The 21,843-nt window shown below is 39.2% G+C and overlaps 1 protein-coding gene across 1 annotated transcript in view; it reads right to left on the bottom strand.

The window, feature by feature from the left end:
- The window catches only part of SCUBE1 (signal peptide, CUB domain and EGF like domain containing 1), a 298,416-nt gene that overhangs the window by 91,595 nt on the left and 184,978 nt on the right, over positions 1-21,843 (bottom strand). The window contains exon 8 of the mRNA XM_077807450.1: positions 13,932-14,048. Coding sequence (XP_077663576.1) covers positions 13,932-14,048 — 117 coding nt within the window. The remainder of the gene's footprint in view (positions 1-13,931; positions 14,049-21,843) is intronic.

The raw sequence follows: 21,843 nt of genomic DNA, 5'->3' as shown, positions 1-21,843 counted from the left end.
GTCCGTCCTTGCCCCTCCCATCCACTCTGCTCTCAAGTTCTGCACTTGGCCTATCTTTTCAGCTAATGAACATTTCCCTTTGTTTTCTGAATCCTGCCAGTTTATCACGTCGCCTCTGCTTGTTGAGCTTCCCACTTATGACAAACATCCACTTCAACAGCAGCTGAAAACAATATCACCCACAATTTCATCTCCCTCTTAGAAAGTTTGGGCCAAATTTTGCTCTTGGTTACGCCAATGCAACACCACTTTCAGCAGAATTCGGCCCAGCCTGTTCCTGTCCAAATGCAAGTCCAAATCCCTTGATCTGATAATCAGGATATCCCCCTGCAATTTAGCCACTTAGTTGCCTGCTCAGATTCAAGGACTATTCCCTATAAATTTAATCTCCACCTCAGTAACCTGGCACCTTGTCCATATTTCTTCTTTTGCTAATATTAACTTGAACATTTTTTACCCCTGACTTCTGTGGACTCCTTTTTATCCCAGACTCTCTTCTACTTTCTACGACTGAAACTACCATATAACTCCATTCTTCCCACATCTCACATCCGACTTGCCCATTTAGAAACTTTCTCAGTTTTTCTGTCCCTCTAGAATCCTCACTACAATGGATGAACTTGTGCTCTCAGAGCAAAAGACAAAATGATGGTGCACCAAAATCTTGTCTGTCATAAAGTCTGTAAATGCTATGTAGCTATCTGTAATGCTTCCCTTCTATCTGCAAAAACCGGTATTGATTATTTTGTAATCTACAAAAGCACTGGTAATCATTGTTCATTCTTTCAACTCTATCAGATTCTTTCAACCAATTCCTTCTCTGTTCTTCCCATCACGCAGTGCAGAGAGGTTGCCATATTGGTCTACACCAAAAAGTGCGTCCATGTATGATGGCATCATGGCAGTCAACAACATTACATTTACTACCATTGACTCTCCTCAAATTTCCAACATCTTTGCCTCACCATATCTGACCTTACTAACATTATCTGCTTCTCAAAGAAAATCAAACAAACCTCCTTGCACCCTTACCATCTCACCTCACCATGTCTCAAACTCTTTTGTCAGCCTGTCTCTATCAGACTTTACAGTGTGGTCATCACACCACTCCCCAAGAAACCCACCTTTGACCCCCATCAGCATCTACCACCCCACATTCAATTTCCCTTTCTCCTCAAAATACGGGAGAAAAACATTCTCTTATTCTCTCCCAACCAGAGCATTCTTGATTCATTCAGATTGGTCTTCCAACCTCACAGGTGTCTTCAGGGTGGTTAGTGACTCCCAGGTGATCATAGCTCCCTCGCATAACATTATCCACAAAATCCAAACAGCGTTTGACACTACTGACCCCACCATTCTCCTCAGTTGTCCTGCAGATGTCACTAGCTCTCTCCTCACTTGGTTATAGTTCTAATTGCTTTTTGCCTCTAGAGGTCACTATGCCTTGGATGGTAAGGCCCAGATTGTTAAACATAGAAGCCTAAAGTTAGGTTTCTAGTCCATATTTAACTCTTAGATAAGTGACCTGATTTTCTAGATCTACTTTTGAAAATTTTGGCCTCAACCACTTGGCCCCCAACACTTCGCTCTGGTCTCAGCTCTGTACACTTCTCTAGATACCTCTTCCCACTTGGGCAACTAATAACTTGAACTTAACTACCACTTTTATACCAGAGTGACTCAATTTCTCATCTCCTTCACATCCTTAACTAACCCTGCCCTTCCCTTTGTCTTATACATGTAGTCTGGCTTTGTACCAAGACAAATACTTGGCAACTAAAATAATTTCAGCTGTATCTCCAGCTTATCAACAGCCTCCTTCAACCCGGACCTTCCTTTCCGATCCATAGACTTGGAGTACCCTTTGTAAGCAAGTGTTCCTTTGTATCTCACATTACTACACTCAGAACCCACATATGCTAATATCTCAACACACTTCTGAATCCCTCATATAAGTATTTGTCATGTAGCACCTTGAGTATTACAAGTCTGTCTTCTATGTCTTGAACAAAAATCACTTAACTTGTTTTTCCAGAACCTCATCCCTATACTCAATCGCCCTAAAAGACTTTCTTTCTCACCCTAAAAGACTTTTGTTTCCAATTCAGAGATGTTCTCCTCATTCTCAAAGTCCTTCATGGCTACACCCAACCGATTTCCATTGTCTTAGAGTCTTATTTTACCCTTTTTCTGCCACTGCTTTGCCAGTTCTGATCACCAAGAACTCCTCTATTCTCTTCTGTCCTATTTTGGGGGTGGATCCTTGGTGGCAGCTGTAGAATCTATCCACAGAGTTTGCCAACTTCCTTTATCCTTCTTACTCAACTTAAAAATGCAACTCATTCTCTACATCATCTCTTCTACTTCTGACTACAAAGCTGTCACTGGATTCCTCAGAGTGGCATGCTGCTCTCCAACTCCTTTAGTTACTTAACAGCACTGAAAATGGGCAGGAAGGATCTTTCATTGCAGAACAGGTTTCTAAGGAAAACATATTGCTAAAATTTTATAGTCTAGCCGTTATTAAATATATTGGTTGCCAATCCTGATAGTTTATATGATACTTTATAAGTATGCTCTCTTTTTCTCCTTCTGTAAGTGCTGTGCCAGTCATTCAAGTAGGCACCTTTTCATTACTGTCCCTTTTCAAATTAGTCTCTTGTTAATTCATTTATTCAAACTCCAGTTTCTTTATGCTTCTGCACTCTGAATCCTTTTGAAGAATGAATTAGTGCTCTTCTAATGTGAATTTATAAAGCAAACCCATTCCTCTTTACACCCTCTGTTCCGTTGCATACAGTTCATGAGGTAAAACTGAATTTAAGATGGTGTTTTGCCATTAAAAGAAAAGAGGGTTTTGAGCCACAAAGTTTATATCCGGATTTCAAGCCCTCTCCACTCCCCCAAAATAGAAAGTTGTTCAAATCTAGGTTTTGGTTCAGCCACAAAATAGCTGTTACAAGATGAATCCAGGCTCTTTAATACAGTTCCTTGTCAAACACGGACAGGTCCAAGGTCTTTATGGTTTTGATTCTTGAATATAATAGTATAGATGTCACTTGGCTCTCTTGTCAATTTTACAATGGGTTTTTTTTTTGCTAGTGTTTATATAGTTTACTATTCCATTTGCTTTATTTATTCATTGCTTTTGTATTTTTAAAACTTAGAAATGCAGTGGAACTAAATGAAAGTAAATTCGAGTGCTCTTTAAATTTGATCTCTTTCTCATTATCTTTAGGCACACAAACACACAGGGCTAGATTGTAGTTTGCACACAGCCTTGTGTAGGAGGGGTGATGGAACTGGAGCTGCTCTTTAATAATTTATGAAGACCTTATGTTGACCTGGCTATTAGGACATCTACCGTATGAAAATATTGGTTTAGTTTAATGGGGAAGTGGGGGCTGTAAGGAAAACAACATTCTCCCCCAAGTCTTTACCAAAGATTGGCTTATCTTGAGTCGTTAAGAGACAATGTCCAAACTCTTATATTTGAAGATTCTACCTCCTGAATCCAGCCTTTTGTCCACAGAGGAGTGTAATAGGAAAGTGACAGGTTCTTACAAACTTTCGTAACTATGACACGAGACATGTACCGCTTGTTGTACCTATATTACTGACCTCTTTCCCCTCTTGTATCATCCTGAGTGCTTCTTTCCTGGTCATCTCATTTCAGTTTCTTATTTCATTTACTGCTTATGTTCGTTTCCTCCTGTGTGATATTTTGCTCTTCTATCTCTACCTACTAATATTATCCCTTTTACATATCTCTCGTTACATATTGCATTAACTTCTCTCTGCCTTCCACGTTATTCCAGACCAATGTGCTTGGCTAATATAATGATGGGCAGAGAATAAGACTAAACAGAACAGAAAAGAAACCTCTTCAGAGCCATCCCCTGCTACTTCCTCATTTTATCTCATTTCAAAATAATTATTTGAAAATCAGTGTGAAAGATGCTTGGCTGCTCTTTCTGGGGAGTGAAGTGTCTTATTTATCCATACATCAGGTATATCAAAAACACAAATCCTGCCCTGCCCCACCCCTAGATCAGAGGATAGTTTGCTCTCCATGTCTAATCAGGCTTGCATTCTTGATCAAGGCTGCCAAGGAGGGTGTAAAAGTGGTTACCACTATAGATGACAGGTTTGTGATACAGACACTTGTTTGCTAGGAACTGGACTACTATCAATTCATTTCACAATGATCACCAAACAGCCATCAGAAATGACTTAGGCCCTGATCCTGCAACAGTTACAAACTTGAAGCTTGTGCGTAGTCCTAATGATGTCTATGGAACTACGCATGTGAGTAAGTTTAGCAAATGAAAAAATGTTTGCAGAATTGAGGCTTTGAAGGTGAATGCCAAGATTTTCAAAAGCGACTAGGGAGTCTGAGTGCTTGAATTTTTGGGTGCTCAGTTTGAGATTCTTCAAAAGGCTCCTGATTTTCAGACGGTGCTGAGAACCTGCCTTATGAAAAGCCTTTAAGCTCTCTTAAGTTGGGCACCCAAAAATGGAGGCACCACAAATCATCAGCCAATTTTGAAAACCTTGGTCAAAGTACTCTATAGACGCAGGCCAATTTCTCCATTCAGAGTCCCTGAAACAAGTAGCACACTTTATATGCAGACAGTCCTGGAGGGGCTATGTAATGGTTCTAAATGCAAAATTGACCACACCATTCACCATTATACATTAGATCAGGCTACGACAAAGGCTCAGTTTCCCCCATTCTACTCCAAAAATCAAGTTATTGGTACAGTGCGATATATAAGCAGAATTTTTCATAATTTGGTGGTATTTAATAGGATGTACATCATTCTATTCTCACTGAAATGCTGTGGCAGTAGAGGAAGGGTATAGTTCAGTATTAGCAGTATGAATAGAACAGTAAGACTTTTATTAGCTGCATTAAGTATTTCATTATTAAAAGATATGCCAAGCAGGTAACTGACTGTCTCAGGAAATATAATTATCAAGGGAAGCCAAGAGAAATGAAGAAAGGCAGAAAGTCACAAATTTGCAGTTGTGTCAGTTCTACCTAGCATTTGCTGCTAAACACATCATCTCTGTGCTTAGTCCTAATGTTCAGGCAGCTATTCATTATGCCTTTCCATTAATTTGAGGTCAGAATATTCTAGAAGACCTTTCCTTCAAATTGCATTACTAGCAAAGCCATTAGGGCTTCACCTCTTTCAGCTATGCCCTTTCACTGTTCCCGAGATCCCTTTTTAAATATCTTGGACCCACCACTGCTTGTAAGTCTGTGATTGACGTTTAATAGCACCATGGTACTGCAACTAAAATGGAAGAGGTGATCACCAGCTGTTTCTTTATTTCATTTGTGTTTACTCTTTCAAGCCATTTACTTTTATATGATTTCCCTTTGGGGAGTGCACCTTGAGAGCGCTGATGGCAGAAATCCTTTTTGTTCACTATATATGGTGAGTTTGTAGGACAGAGAAAGCTACATTCTTTGCCTAAATTGACATCTTAGTAAGTGTCTGACAGTCTGATCCAACTTGCTACTTCTATTCAAAGGTCAATGGAAAAAAAGACTCTTTTTGTACCTGCCAAGACCTGAATTCAGAATTCTGTATCCCCCATACAATACTAACACCACGTAACACAGAGCAGTGAGCAGCATTCCTTGCACGACTTTGGGTGTTACTGATATCATTAACTGTTATAGGAGATTCACAGAAATAACTCTCTGAACTCAAGTCTTACCAAGTAAGAAAGAGCTAAACCCTGTAAGGAGAAGTTTTGCCTGAGTAAGGATTTTAGGATGGGGTCCCCAATGAGGAGATCATTTCAACTCATGTTTTAAAATGCACTGATCTGGTGACTTTGTATATGTGTTTCAAAGGCATTTAGCTGCCTAAATATCTTTAAAAATCTGGCCCTATTTGCCACTTAAGTCCCATTTAATACACCACGATGCACACTTTAGTGATGCATAATTTTAAGCAGGATCTGTGGATGGGAGTGTATTTTACTCTCTGTGAAATTATACTGGCATGGAGGGTCTTGGAAAACTAATTTAAAAGTTGGATGCTAGGGTAGTCAGGGAACAAGGACCTTAATTCAGCATGGGCAGGTACTTCTGTTGGAAGACCTTGGATGTTCATCTAATCAGGGAATAGAAACAATTTATCTAACCAATCGCATCCAAACCAATACAATTTATACAACCAATATCAGCACTCAAACAAGCAAAAATATCTGAAGTGCCAAATTAACAATTACACAGTAATCGAGGTCACTGGGAAACAGCAGTTACAACTATTTCTGCTGGCCTTTCCAAGAAAGGAGAGACTGTCTCAAAGTTTCAAATGATTTGATCCGGATTCTCAAGATGTCATTCTAGTATCTTTAGCCAGTTTGATCCAATATAGAGAAAAATATATTTAATAATTTTGACTAATTAATAAACTTGAAATCACAGCTGCTCACAGATATTCTGTGGCCAGACTAAGAAGCCAAACTGGCCAGAGAAAATATTCACTGTGAATTATTTACTTAGTTCTAGTAAGGTCTGAATGAAACAGAGGACGGCCTTCAAAATTTGGACTGTACCCTGGTACCAACTTGGTGTCAATTATTATTTTAGATTTATTTATTTTCAGAAAGGATTTCAGTTCAACTTTAAGCAAGACATGACAGCTTTTGCTTAATTTAATCTCAGAAGTACTTTTTGTTGTTTATTCTGTAACAAAAGAAACGCTGCCCTCACAGAAACAATTCAACTCTAAAAATTTAATTCATTTTCACATATTTGCAACCAAAATGATTTCAAGTGCATTATTTTATGGCAAGAGGCTTCAATGAAATCCTAACCCCCTCTTTGGGCCTTATCCATAGCCTAACTAAGTCAATGCAAAGACCCCCATTTACTTCAATAGGCTTTGGATCGTGACCTTACACCCTGGATTGAAATCTTTTAATCGGTTTGTATATTCCCTTAGTTTACTTTTAGTTTTGTCACAGAGTCAGCAGGTTACAAAATAGAGTTGGAGGGCAAAGAGAACAGTTTTCAAACACATCTCCTGCTGATGCTCCCACTGCAGCACATTCAAGTATTTAAACACATTAGTGCCACATTTCTCTGCTGCATCTGAATGCAAAAAGATGGGGGCCTATTTCAAGGAAGTAGAGAGCACATTACATTGCTGGGTAACCATGACAATGAGACAGCAGGATCAAGAAATGTTTGCATAAACAGCATCCAGTCACATAACCCCTGCATAACACCCCTCTAGTTAAACAATATGCCAGAAGGTTAAGAAGGGCTCTTCCTTAGCACATTATAATAAATAAAATGCCCCATCTTTAGTGAGAGACTTGTGGAGGTATTTTATGTCTTTTAAATAAGCATCCACGAAATCACCTGCATCCTGCAAGAATCTATTTGTGAATAGGAATTAATGGTGGCAGATCATCAGCGGGTGTAAACTTGTCATAGCTCCATTGAAGTCAATGACAATTTTTACCAGCGGAGAATCTGCCCTCTGACGATCAGTCTGTCTATGAATTCAAGGTAGCAGGAAATCATTTACACGCTGTAATAAATGTAATTACTATTAGAAAGTAGCTATGGAATGTCGTACAGTTACTTGGCACTTTACAGAACATAGATGGGACATGGCCTGTGCTCCAAAACCCTTACAATCTATTTCTCTTAAGCAAGTTTAAAAAGCTTTTTTCCCTGCCATGTTAGTCCAACAGCTCACAGTGCAGCAGTCTCTGGGTCATACTGTGTGTTTAAGGCATTGGTCTGTTTAGGGGGCAGTGAGGACTTGCACTAATCCAGCGGGAATTTCAGAGCGCACAATTCCTTTGTTAATTTTCTGGTGCCCAGCTGGAGCATACCAGTTGTCCATGCTATAGGACTGTACAGACTGCTTCATCCCTCATAGTGTCCAACCAGTGCAGAGTGGGCCTGTGGCCCTTCCCCTTCTTCCAATTTATGTTCCCAGGGGCACACACGGGGGAAGACTCTGTAATCCACCAAATGCAGTGACAGCAGTTGCTCCTGGCCCTTCTTCAGTGTATGAGTTAGTCAGAAAACCTCCTTCCCACCTTTTCTCCCTCCATCCACTCTGTACCTGCCCAAATACAATTAAGCCCTATATTTTCCCCACTGAGATGGTGGGACCTTACAAATCAATCTATTTTGACTTTTCTCTCCCTGCTCCCCAACAGCTTCTAGTAAATGTGTCTCCTGTTTTGTCAGCTATACATGTTATACATAATGTGATTAAAATGCTAAACATTTATTATTTATAATCTCTTTATATATGTCACTTGGGGAAGATCTGTGGAATGGGCATCCAGTGGGGGAAAGGCTCTCAGAAGCCAACAAATTGTAGAGCCAGGGACCAATTGGCTGTCAATACCTACCACATGGGGGGCCAATAGCCAAGGTGAAAAGAGGTGGCAGGTACTAGGGTACAAGAAGAGTAGCCACTGCATCACTTGATTCCCAGACCATCCTTTCTGCAGCCTCTGCTTTTGAATTTGGTAAGTTACCATGTTAAGCATTATAGGATGTGGTCTGGGATGTTCACAGCATAATGGCCAATGAGATGCCACCAAGCACCCTGCATATAAGGCAGAACCAGCACCAAGCTGGGCCCTGGGTGACCCGATCAAAGTATAAGGGGGACTGTGCATCACCAAAGCCCAGGAGAAACTGCTAACATGGTGAAATGGCACTAGTGGGGATATTGAGGGTATGGAGATTTCTCAGTCTGACAGGGATTCTGCACTAAGCTGGGGAGGATACATGAGGTTTTTGTCTTAATAAAAGTGGTACTCAGAGGTGAATAGCAAAAGGCAAAGGGAACCTTGAGGGGAGGTTTTGTAAGAGAGACCCAGATGAGAAGACACCTGGGTGGGAGCTGATATTTTTCAGAGGGAGAGTAAAATTTTGGTGAATCTGGGTCCTGACTATTCTCAGCATGGTCCTGGACTCACTCTCTATGCACCACAGACATCAACATTATTCTTATTCCACAATGGGACTGCACAACGAATATTCGTAGGGGCATAAGACTGCATAATAATAGAAGTCATGGATGGAAAAAAAATTTCATGCTATCCAGTCCTTACCCCAGGGGCCAATGCAGATCTTTTCTTATAGTAAATTATGTAATGTTCCATCCAGTCTAATTGTGTATATTCCATGTACCAGCGCTTTCACCACTTCTCTTGAGAGTATTCCACATTATTATGTATCTCACCCTTAGAAGTTATTCCTAATACAGTATTTGGTCTAAATTTTCCTTTTCTTTATTTCAGTCTCTACTTTTGGATTAACTCTGCTGAATCACCTGAAATAATTTGTCGCCTTTCTTAGCTTCCACATCCAGCCACATGATTCTGAAGGCCCACAACCCCCTCTGAGCTGTTGCTTAGCCAAGCTATACACAGTTAGGCCTTGTAATCTTTTTTTTTTTTTTTTAATAAATCAGTCCTTCCAGCTCCAGATAATTTTTCTTGCTCTTCTCTGATCTTATTGTGGAATAAAAAGACTCTTCTAGCCTCATTGATTGCTGATTTCTCCCTTGCAATGGACAACGATCAGATGTCTACTGACTTTCTCATATGAGTCAGCGGCCTTTGATACCTGTGGTATAAGCAACATAGCTCTTGCTTGAGTAGTTTTGTTTTTTCCTCTCCAAATGTCAAAGCCTGTTCCCATTTTACTCAATAGCAAAACTTCTTTTGTTTTCAATGGGAACAGGATTTGGCCCCAAGAGATCAGAGAATGTGATTTTGATCAATTGCTTATCTGTCCAGAGACAGTTCTCGTGCACGTTCTGCCAGGCTGATTTTGATTGACCCTCCTGTATGTCATGCTGAGGAAAATAATAAAACAATTTGGGCTGCAGTTCTATCAAGATACACATGGCATATCCAGTTCTATGCCTCTTTTCCATCAAACCCAGATGGCGCAGCATCTTTGCTTTCCTAGTGCCTGGCAGAGAGCAATACTTAGGCCTTGTCTACACTGCCACTTTACAGGGCTGTAAATGATGTATGTATGAAAGTTTCAGCACTGTACACACATCATTTTTAAGGTTGGAAGGAACCATTAGATTACACAGTCTGACCTCAGAAATTAACAATAATAAATAAGAAGAATTGCACTGGCTTTAAATAAGATACCAGTATTCTGAAGTTTCAAAAAACTTGTGCTTTAACTGGAAATCTGTTAAAGGACTATCTAGAGATGAACCAAATTTGGCTACTTCCTAACTAGTGATGAGTGAACCTCAAAGAGTTCACAGTTTGGGTGAATACTCCAAAGTTCAGATGCTTCTCTGAAGCCCACTCAAACTTATCCAAACGTCTTTAATCTCAGCAACTATGTTCTGTCAGACTGTATAACTACCATTAGAGACGCAAAAGCAGGCTGAAAATCTCATGAGAACATGCCTTCTTGTGCGATTTCCGGCACTGCTTCTTCTGGCTTAAGGCTGGAAATAGCACATGAAAATGCTCACTCCTGGGACTCTCATGCTCCAAACCCAGATGCACTCTCTCTCTCCGTCTCTCATACATTTTCCAAACATTTCAGAACCTTAAAAACGAATTCACATTTAGGGCTGGCTGGAAAACATGAATTTTGTTTAATGAAAAATTTTGGAGTGTCAAAATTTGTTTTTTTTCTTCATTGGTACAAAAATGATACCTTTTTAAAAGTCTCACAACAAAACAAAAACAAACCCATGAGAGAAACAGCTATAGACTAGACTAGCCAATGGCCTAGTAGTTAGGCCACTCTCCTGGGATGTGGCAGAACCCAGGTTCAAGTCCCTGCTCTCAATCAGGCAGAGCTCCAAACTACTAGGCTCTAAGTCAGGCTGACTCCCTTCCCTCCTGTTGGAGCTGTTCCATTTTGTATAAATAAGTAAACATTCATTGGGCCAGAGAGAAGGAGACTGATTCTACAGCCAGGTGGTTAGGATGTGGGAGACCTAGGTGAGTGCCCCATCTACTGCTCTGTTGGCTATTCTGGGGTGGGCCTCTTGTTTTCATTTGAACCAGAAATTCCTTTCCGGACTGTTGAAACTGGTAAGTTTCCGTGAAGTTTTGGTTTTGATGAATTGGCATATGCTGACAAAAAAAGTTTTGTTGATGAATTCCCAATCAGGTCTAATCACAGTTAACTCTAGGCATAGGAGAAGGTTGGAACGAGGCCCTGGAGTGGCTTGCTTATCCCTAGGTGACGCAGTGGAGCACTGAGAAACCTTTCAAGATGGCTAGTTTGCTACTTACACCCCTACTTTGCTCTCTCAACAGCTACTGTTGTATCTTTTCCTTCAATATTTGGAAATATCACCCTCTCAAAATAATGTTTCTATGAAAAACCTAATTTGTGGATGCTATGATGTTTGTTGTTGCTGGAGACCCTGTCCCAGTAGGGACAGCATATGATAATTGTGTGGTTCCTGCAGATGCTGTAAAAGGGTCTTACCATACATATGTACTTACTGCAGACTCATGGCATATTGAACTGCATGTTTAAGAAATACTTGGCCCAATCAAACCTCTTTGGAAAGAGCAATGAATTCAAGATGAGTCAAACAAAAAGAGGAAAGGAGAAAACTTGTGTGTGTGTATTTGAAAGACTTTCTTTCTTTGAGGGGGTGCATCATTCTTGTGACTCAGCCACTACACACCTCAATAAAAAGAATACTCAACCCCTGAAAATGCCAGGGAAAAAAAAATCAAATCAAAACATCCCATTGCTGCAGAAACTCAACAACTGAAAAATTTAGTTCACCTTTTTTAAGGCTCTCTCTACTAGCAAGAGGATCCTGGAAGGCAGCAGTGTCATTACCTCTGAAGGAGGCAGTTGGGACAGAGGAAATGTTCTCTTTCACATGCTGAAGCTATAAATCCTAGAATGCAGTTCTGATTTACTCGTGTATAGGGTTGCCTGTGGTTAACTACAAAAGCAGCCCAATTGGCTCATTTTAAAGGAGCTGATCCTGTGTCTACGTAAGTTAACGACAAAGCTCCCATTAACTTCACTGATGCAGAATCAAGCCCTAAATGTCTGCAATATACTACATTAGGCAAACATTCAACGTGGTTAAATCAAAGGTAAAGCATTTTTCTAAAGTTCACAGAATGGTTAAAAATGACTTGATGGATCTTATTAACCATAAAAGTGAATTCCCAGTAGCTGTTTATTTAAAAAATAAAATAAAAAATCGGCAACACCATAAATAACACAGATTCTCTTTCTTACATGTTCTCCCCATAAAAATACTGTGAAACAGTTCAGATCTCTGACCCTAGGCTTGAGAATCAATTGGATATTTCATTTTGTTTATCATGCAAATTATAGAGTTGATTATATAAATATTATTTCATTTTAGCCCAGTGGGACAACCTCAAATTGGAAGCCAGCTAAATTTAGAATTCATTTTATTTTACATGATGTAGTTTCAAGTAATAAACATTACGATCAAGTGTAGGTGTATGTTACAATATTAAAATGTCTCCTTTTTCAGCACTCCGTGGAATCACTGTTACTGAACTTGTATGGCTTGAGCTATGCTGCCTGCAAAAATGAACATTTATTTTTATGTGGTTTGAACTGAAATGACTGATTTTTGATGTGTGCTCACCCTTAACTATTAACATTGTGTGCAATGGCAGTTTAAATGTTTGATTTTCCAATAAACATGCAAATGGACTGTTATTTCTGTAAATACTAACAGGATCATGCCCAAGCAGTGGGAGTTTTCAAGTTGGAGCAAGGGGAAACCACAGGTTTTATGTTTATTTTTGTGGGTATTACTATTTTAAGTAACATCAAGGTCTGGATTGGAGATTTTCTGACATTCCTGGCTGCTTCTAAGAAAAAAATAATCTAAACAGCTACTCGGTGAGGTAGGTCAATTTATGCTAAATCACTGAGTGACAACAAAATACTCTTTGTGACACCATTATAGGTAGTGTCCTACTATATATCCATCACCAAGTGTCTGGTGGTTGAGTTCAAAAGAAATATGTATTGAAGTGGAAAAATGGTTTAGGTAGGCCCTGATCTTGCAAAAACGTACGCAACTCTACTCATGTGAGTAGTCCCATTGAGTGGGATTAAGCACATTTGTGTTTGCTGTACCAGGGATTAAAGCTGTAAACCCCTGTCTCCTTAACTAAGAACAAATGTTGATAGAAATATCAGATGTTTCTCCTCCCCGCCCCCCTCCCCCGTGTTTTAATTACACTCATTAGGCTCCAAATCTGAAGACCTTGCTATGATTCTATGAAATTAAACTCCCACTGGAGCAGTGAAAGCTGAGTAAGGCCTACAGTATTTGGCCTTGTATAAATATATTGATATGATGTAATTTTGTCTTGTAATTGGCTAATTGTTTTTGGCAGGAAGTGAGCAGTGAGACGGTCTGTTAATATGCTTCTTAGTGTGGCACAATACTCTGAAGCTATCACTTAGCTTTGATTATTGATTCTAAATCCTTCTCCCCTATTTCTCCTTTGGAAGGGATAACGTATGATTGTTTGTGTGGGTAAATAGTTTCACCAAGGTTTTCAAGTAATTAGCAGTTCTGGGAGCCTCAACTGGTGGACATATTCAAGGGGCCTGATTTCCAAAAAGTACTCACCCTCTGAAAATCAGGCTTCTTTTTTAGGGTTTCTCAAGTTGCCTCCCCAAAATAACTGGCCAGTTTTGAAAATCTTGGCCTCAAACAAACATAGAAATCATTAGAATGCATAATGCAAAATTACTCCTGAGGAAGGAGAAAACTAATAAATTCAAATGCAATTACTACACCAGTAATAGCCTTAATTCTGTGCATTGATTATATATCTGAATATTTACATCTAGTACTGATACCGCTGAAGGCAAATGATGCATTGCAAAGCAAACAGAAGCTGACCTTTGCATGTTTTCCCATCAGGCTGCAGGGTAAATCCAACTGGGCAACTGCAACGTACCCCTGTTGCTGTATCCTTGCAAGTACGATCACAGCCTCCATTATTGACAGCACATGTTTCTGCGGAATGAAAGAGAGAGCGAGAGAGTGTAACAAAACATTCTGGGGCCATCCACTGTTCTGGGTAATATTAAAAAGTTATAAAAGCAATCTAAGTTGAAGCAAGCTAACTCAGGCAAAGCTCTTAAGATCATCCATGGCCCACATACTTGCTGAATTGGATAGCATTTTCACAAGCAATTATTTCTATCCAAAAAATTAAGTCTATATTGATTATATTTGGTCAGTCCTTTTGAAACATCTTAGACAATAGAATGAATTATTTAATAATGAAAAGGTCAGCTTCAGAAACAAAAGAATGCAATTGCCTTTTAAAACAGAACCAGGGACTGAGTCTGTTTCATATCAGCGGGTCTCTAGCCATGGCTTTTCAAGTTTCATTAAAAAGAGGTCTCATGGTCTAATGAACTTTAAAAAGCAATAGAAAGCAAGGCATAGTGCTGGACTTGGAATTGAGAATTTAAAATCCTTAGTTAAGAAAGAGTTAATGGAAAATGAACTACATACATCACTTTGACAAGAATCTACATGCCCAATCTGTTCTTACTGAACTACAAGCAAAAGGCATCTGGGTTTTGTCCACTTAAAGCTTTTTGCAAATTGAAAGGAGTTTGGAGTGGGTGGGAGGGCATAATTGAGGTCACTGAACCCATTCCAAGCTGTGTCATTGAAATTTCCCAGTGCTTGTAGTATGTAGAATGGTGGCTGGGCAAACATAGGCAAAAGAAAGCTACAATACTTTTTAGCTTTTACAGCAGCCGGCAATGGCTATTAGGTACCGCTCCATTACAAAAAATCTTCAACTTCATCACACACACAAACAAAAAATGCCCGCAGCTATTATGTAAATGAATGAATGGTAATGAAGTTTTTTTTGGTAATGAAGTTGCAGGGTTTTTTGTGTGGAGTGGTACCTATATATATGTGTATACACACAAACCGCAAGTATTATTGAAATAGATAAAAGGCAAGAGAAATTATTGTCTTTCCTATGATTCATAGAATACAGTGGATGTAAGGATGCCAATTTTATTTGTTGGTCTGAATGGTATATTTATTTGATAAGTATTTATGGCAGACAGAAATAACCAACAACCATATGTAGCTGGCTACTCTGTCTGCAATTACTTTGAGACCACAAGGGAAATATTTCAGTCTTTTACCCAATTTATTTTTCAGTTTCTCCAGTTCAGTTCAGATGAAACTTAAAATAATAAGGTTGTCATTGTTTATCTCGGTCATCCTCATCCTGACCTTCCCTAGAGAGGATTTGTCAAAGTGTACTCAGATTTACTGACTGACTTCTATTGCTACCTATTTGGAGTTTGTGTTACAACTGTACTTTGCAGACAGGGTCTGGCAACAGAAAAGTGGACATGCTCATGCTGAATCTCCTTAGTATATTATGTGCCTCAAAATAATTTACACAAAATATAAAACACTTTATCTTTTAATTGACAAGCATTCAAAGCTGTTCTTCGGATGGAACCAGCTGCTGCTTCCCCTGGGAAGAACCTTCATTGACTCTCTGGAAGGCCATCACTGCTTCAGATCAGAAAAAAATCATTTAACTCCTTTTCATTGGCACAAACCTTTATGTCAGTTTTGGAATGTGCTACCGGCATTTATGTGCGTTATGAAACCAGGGACTGGGGGACAGGGAGGTATGCATTAATAGCATGGCACAATTTATAAAATTACTGTATGTACATATAAATATACACACATATGTGTGTGTGTGTGTGTGTATGTGTATGTAATGTGCCAACATTAATAATGCTATGTGTGGAAACATCTGTAATTGCTAGCAAGAGCACATTATGAACAGACCAATATATCTTTAACAGAAAATTTCCAACAGATGAGGCTGATTCTGTAATCTCTTATCCACAAGCGTAATTTTCACTCACAAGTAGTCAATAATTCAAAGGAACTTCTTGTACGAGTAAAGATTACTCATGCAAGTAAGGACTTGCAGGATCAGGACTTGCCTTGTTTAAGCCATGTAAGTTCCAATAATCATTTTCCTATTTGGCTGGGGGAATTCTTTTATAGGTTTAAATGTTGGTATTTTTATATATATTTCAGAGGGAGGAAATATCAAGTAACTTTAATTCTCAGGATGAGGGACAAAAATCAGGTCACTTAAAAAACTTTTTCACCTAAGATCATTTCTTGGGAGCCCCAGCAGTTTAAAAAGTAGAATGATTTGTCAGGGCAAATAATTAAGGTTTAAAAAGCATGAAAAGGTGTTAAAGACATACGTTTGGCATGGCACTGCAGTGAGTTGTAAATCTTATGTTAGATTAACTATGGCATATGAAGAGCCCACATTGCAGTTCATCAACAACAGATGAGCATTACTTAAGCAGCAATATTTCTGCTTTCTGGATGACATCCAGTGAAAATGAATAGACACAACAAACTTTTTTCCCCCTCTGGCATGGATGACTGGATCTATAGGGTAAGGGGCAGTCACTGAACAAGAGTTATTTTGATGTATAAATAGAAGGGATCATGCAAGCTTTTCTTATATTCACAGAGATTTAGTAAAAGGAAGCAAAAAGAACAATGCCCTTCAACGTCTCTGAAAGCAGAGCTGACTGTGCCTTTAATAAATGGCAAACTTTAATAGGATGAAAACTCAGGGTAAGAACAGAGAGACTGACAATACCTATAGTAACTGGGGTAATGGGAGCTGTAATGATGAGACTCCTTAAAAAAGATGGCAGGAGAAAAAAATTAGTTAAGGAGAATGTGAAAAGCAGGGGGGTGGTGTGCTATATGGAATAGAAATGTGTAGGAATGCATATAACATTTAACAAACCTGACAGCACCAGCAACATACCTGTTCTGTTCCAAACACCTTCACACTTTAGATCTGAAATCCAACTTCAGATCTGGATCCAAATAAAAGGCAGAACTAAAACCCTGGATTCAAAGCCACTGCATTTCTTAAGGGGTGTGTGTGTGGGGAGGTGGGTGATGGGGGGAGATGCGGAGGTATGAGACAGAGAGGATTAGGCTGGGGATTCCAAAATCTGGATCAGAATTTTACACCTTGAATCCTTCTGGAGTTCTGTATATTAGATGGCACTGATCAGATGAGCCTTTAGTGTCTGTGCATGACAAGTTCAGCACAGCCATTATCTTCAACGTTTGCTAGGGTTTCAAACTTGATTTGCTCACGTTATGCTGATGTATCTTCTGTTCTATTATGGGGGTGGGAGTGGGAGCTTCACCCCCATTTTAGTGAGAATGCAAAGGAAACACCAAAATCAAACAGTGTTTGGGTAGTCTGCCCCTGGAGAAAATATAATGCAAACAGTTAGGGCATTTCTCTTTGGGTGAAGATAATACTTATTTAGTGACTGTGTAAGATTTTTCAGTGAATTTAAAGCTATGTCCCTACATAAATCCTTTATTGAGTTCCCCAGGTAAAACCCAGATAGATCTAGTGCTCCAGGGAGAATAGCATACAGGGTAGTATGAGGGTGTTTATGTATATAAAGTGCTATGGGGCAAATTGTGTATTCCTTACTCAGGATAATCTCCTACTGCTTAAGGAAAGGATCTTAGATATTGGCTCACTGGAATCCTTAGATAGAATTCAGAGTAACAGCCGTGTTAGTCTGTATTCGCAAAAAGAAAAGGAGTACTTGTGGCACCTTAGAGACTAACCAATTTATTTGAGCATGAGCTTTCGTGAGCTACAGCTCACTTCATCGGATGCATACTGTGGAAAATACAGAAGATGTTTTTATACACACAAACCATGAAAAAATGGGTGTTTATCACTACAAAGGGTTTTCTCTCCCCCAACCCTACTCTCCTGCTGGTAATAGCTTATCTAAAGTGATCACTCTCCTTACAATGTGTATGATAATCAAGTTGGGCCATTTTCAGCACAAATCCAGGTTTTCCTCCCCCCCACCCCTAGATTTGTGCTGGAAATGGCCCACCTTGATTACCATACACATTGTAAGGAGAGTGATCACTTTAGATAAGCTATTACCAGCAGGAGAGTAGAGTGAGAAAACCTTTTGTAGTGATAAACACCCATTTTTTCATGGTTTGTGTGTATAAAAACATCTTCTGTATTTTCCACAGTATGCATCCGATGAAGTGAGCTGTAGCTCACAAAAGCTTATGCTCAAATAAATTGGTTAGTCTCTAAGGTGCCACAAGTACTCCTTTTCTTTTTTCTTAGATAGAAGGCACTCTAAAAATACAAATCATTATACATATTATATGTCCAGCTCTATTAAAACATTGTTACCTCCAGTTATGTTAAGGAAGATACATGGGTCCTGCAAATCAAGATGTTGTTCTAAAAAGAACAAAGCTGATGCATGATATTGAAAATTCCGTAGTAGCCCATCAACAGTCCTCAAGATATTATTTGAGGTGTCCCATGTGTATCAGATCAATTCTTTCAGTTTAATGAATGCCTTTTCAGTGGCTGAGAGATGCCTACCCTTTTAGGATTGAAAGAGAGGTCCCTTATGTCCAAAACCTGAAGCTCTTGAGCTAAAGGAGAATCTCCAGGATGTGGCGATAGAGTTGTGAAACTTTTAAAAGCAAAACCGACACCAGACAAGGCTCACTTGGGCTTTGGATTTTGTTAAAAGCCTGAGCCTCTGGGCACATTCACCATGGTTTGGGAACCTTTCAGAGAATTTAGTTTTAAGTAAAGGCCTAAACCAAAACCTTGAAGTTCAGCCTCTTGGACCCTTAAATGTAACCCAACTTCGTATTCAAATTCAATTTTTGAAAGTGGCTCCTTATTTTATGAGCCCATTCAAAGATCTGAATGTCTCAAAATTTTGTGTGTTCAAAGCCTGGATCCAATTTTTGTGGCCAGATCTCTTCTCTAGAATCAAGGTAATTGGAACTGATTTTATGTTTTTTGTTGACAATCAGGCAAAAATTGGAATTTTTGGCTATTTACTTTGGCAGTTTGGATCCATTTGAACTGAAACTCGGCAAAAAACTTAGGAACTGTGAACCCATACACAGCTGAACTGTGCAAGAAGGTACACATGTACTCTATAGAGACCAAAGCGTCCAAGTTTAATTTTATTTTCTATTACTTCCTTCTCACGAGTAGGGGAAAAGCTCCATCAAACATGTCGGTAGGTAACATGTTAAGTTTAAATAGCACAGTTTAAGTCCACAGGGCATCCTATTCAACTTTCTATTCAAAGACTGTCAAGATAAAACTCAGATTTACAGTAGGAAGCACTAATTTTCCAGAGACTGGAGCTTGGGAATGGAGACCTAGTTTCTTTCCCAGCTTTGCCACTGACTTGCTATGTGACTGTGGGAAAATCACTTGAAGTAGTGCTTATATGGAAACTTTCTGTGCCTCAGTTTCCCCTATATAAAATGGAAACATTACTTCCCATCATTGTGAAAGAGAGGTGAACTCAAGCCAACACAAAATGTTTTTATATAATTATGAAAAATTAATGTAAACTGATGGTTTGGATTTAAAATTTCTGCTGTGAACCCAGTTACTACATCCTCCTGCTTATATGTCCCCCACCTCAATCCAACAGCCAAGCCATTTGGAATACTATACAGTTTAATACATATAAACTAAAAGATAATTTAAACGATCATATTAATTTTAAACAGGTAAAAAGTTAACAAAGATCCAGTACAATCAGGGGGAAAAAAGAATGAAGTAGAAAGGTAACAAAGGGATCATTGATGAGCTGTCTAAAAAATCCCAAACAAAATAAGCAATTTTGAAAAAAAAATTAGAAGTATGGGGAGAAGAATAGAGGCAGATTTCAAAGAGGAGTGAGCTCCACCATACATACAATAAAGGTGTGATCTCATACCTCCTACTAGAGGGCTGTATCAGAGGGTAGATAACAGTCAGGAAGAGCCTCACCGAGAAGGTGTTGCATATAGCCAGGACTTTTACTGTTCAGGTTTAAAAAAAATGTTAGTGTGAGTTTACAGTCAATCTGCCATTGTATAGGCAGTCAGTGTAAATAATGCTGGGTAGATGTAACATACTCATGCTCTGCAGACTTGTAAAGTAGTGTGCTGCTGTATTTTGAACAAGATACAAGACACAGAGAAGTGTTGTGGGAAGCTGTGTAAGGAGTGAATGACTATAATTGCATCTGGTGTCCAAGAGGGCATACTCAGCTGTTGTGAAGTCATCAGGGACTATTATTTATGTAAGAATTTCACAAACTGAAAATCTCCACTTTCTTAACATGACCAACCCCAGCTCTCTACCAGTGCATGAATTCTCCTCAAGAGCAGGGAGTCAAAGCAAGAGTGAGCTTCCTCACACCAGCGACTTCTACACAGCAGCACAACTTTTCTCTCCAGGATTTAAGACAAGAGAGCTCCGATACACCCACCCAATGCTATTATCCAAGCATTCCTTCAGAACAGAGGCTGAATATGCAGAGTCCAATGAGCAGGACCAGCCGAGTATCATTTGCATACTGATCCGATGATATTGAACATGGTATTTAGAAATTATCTCACAAAGAGGTCTCATATAAAATGAGCAACATGAAAGGAAAGAACAGATCTTTAAGGGATGTTGAATGTCAAATAACTTATTGCTGACACACAATTGTCTGTCACCTCTGATTATCTTCAAAATATGGCTGGAAAGACTGGCACCCTGTTCTAGATACAACACCAATGTTTCATAATGGCTAGTGCAACAATCCAGGGCTCATATTAAAAAAAACAAATGGCCAGTTAAAACTAAAACCAGAAAAGATCATGATCTTTATGAAGATAGTCTCAAATGAAAATGAAGGCTGGGGCCTACTAAGGATATCATGTTCAAATAGTCTTGGAATTGAACAGCTGTTGCCTTCTTAGTCACTTTCCTCAAAAAGGGAATATTAGTGATTAGAGGGCTTGCCAATAGCCATCCAATATGAAGAGGTGATACCCTGAAGAATGGAAAAACTTTTACATAGTTAAGGATGATCAGCATCCGCTCTGGCAAACTGAGGCACTGCTAATAACTAATTATACCCCAGCTATACTCCTTGGTTTAAGCACCCATGCTAAGGAAAAGATCAGAACCACAGGGGATGGGCCTCACAGAACCTAAAAAAATCATGGACATCTTCATCAGAAACCGAGTCAATTGACAGCCAGGGGAGCCAATCCATTGGGAATTTGTGGCTCTACAATCAAAAGACCTTTACACTTCCAAGCCCCAGTATAATATATAGTATTATGGAACAGAGTAGCTTCCCTTTAAAAGCCTACCTTTCAAAACATAAAGCACAAGGAATGGCATTTTCAAAGGTGCCTAAGGAAGTTAGGAACCCAGCTTCCATTGTAAGTTAATGAGAGTTGAATGCCTAGCTCCCTTAGGCACTTTCAAAAATCTCATCCAGAGAGGATGAGTGACTGGTCTAAAATCATAGAGCAAGTGAGTGATTGAGCTAGCTAGGAATAGACCCCAGAAGACCCTTTCCACCCACTAGGAAACACTTTTTGTCCATCTAAATACCAAACAGGTTAGAAAGTTCACTTCTATAGACCACAAGACTTAACACATTGTTCATCCCTTTTATTAACACAAGTTCATCCCTTTTATAGCTGAAATGAGTGCATTTTGCGTCACCATGGTACATGGTGTATTCTAATTTGTACTGATTTTTCATATTTTTAGAGATGAATCAGGAGTGAGATCCCACAGGCAACCCAGGACAACTTGCTTTATCTGTGAGCTACCTAGACAAGTTCATCACTGGTGTAAATGCACTGAAGTCAGTGGAATTACATTAAGGATGAA

The sequence above is a fragment of the Eretmochelys imbricata genome, chromosome 1 (assembly GCF_965152235.1).
Source record: "Eretmochelys imbricata isolate rEreImb1 chromosome 1, rEreImb1.hap1, whole genome shotgun sequence".
In the NCBI taxonomy this organism is placed as follows: domain Eukaryota; kingdom Metazoa; phylum Chordata; order Testudines; family Cheloniidae; genus Eretmochelys; species Eretmochelys imbricata.
The sequence above is the reverse complement of the archived record's forward strand: the minus strand, read 5'-3'. Positions and strand labels throughout refer to the sequence as shown.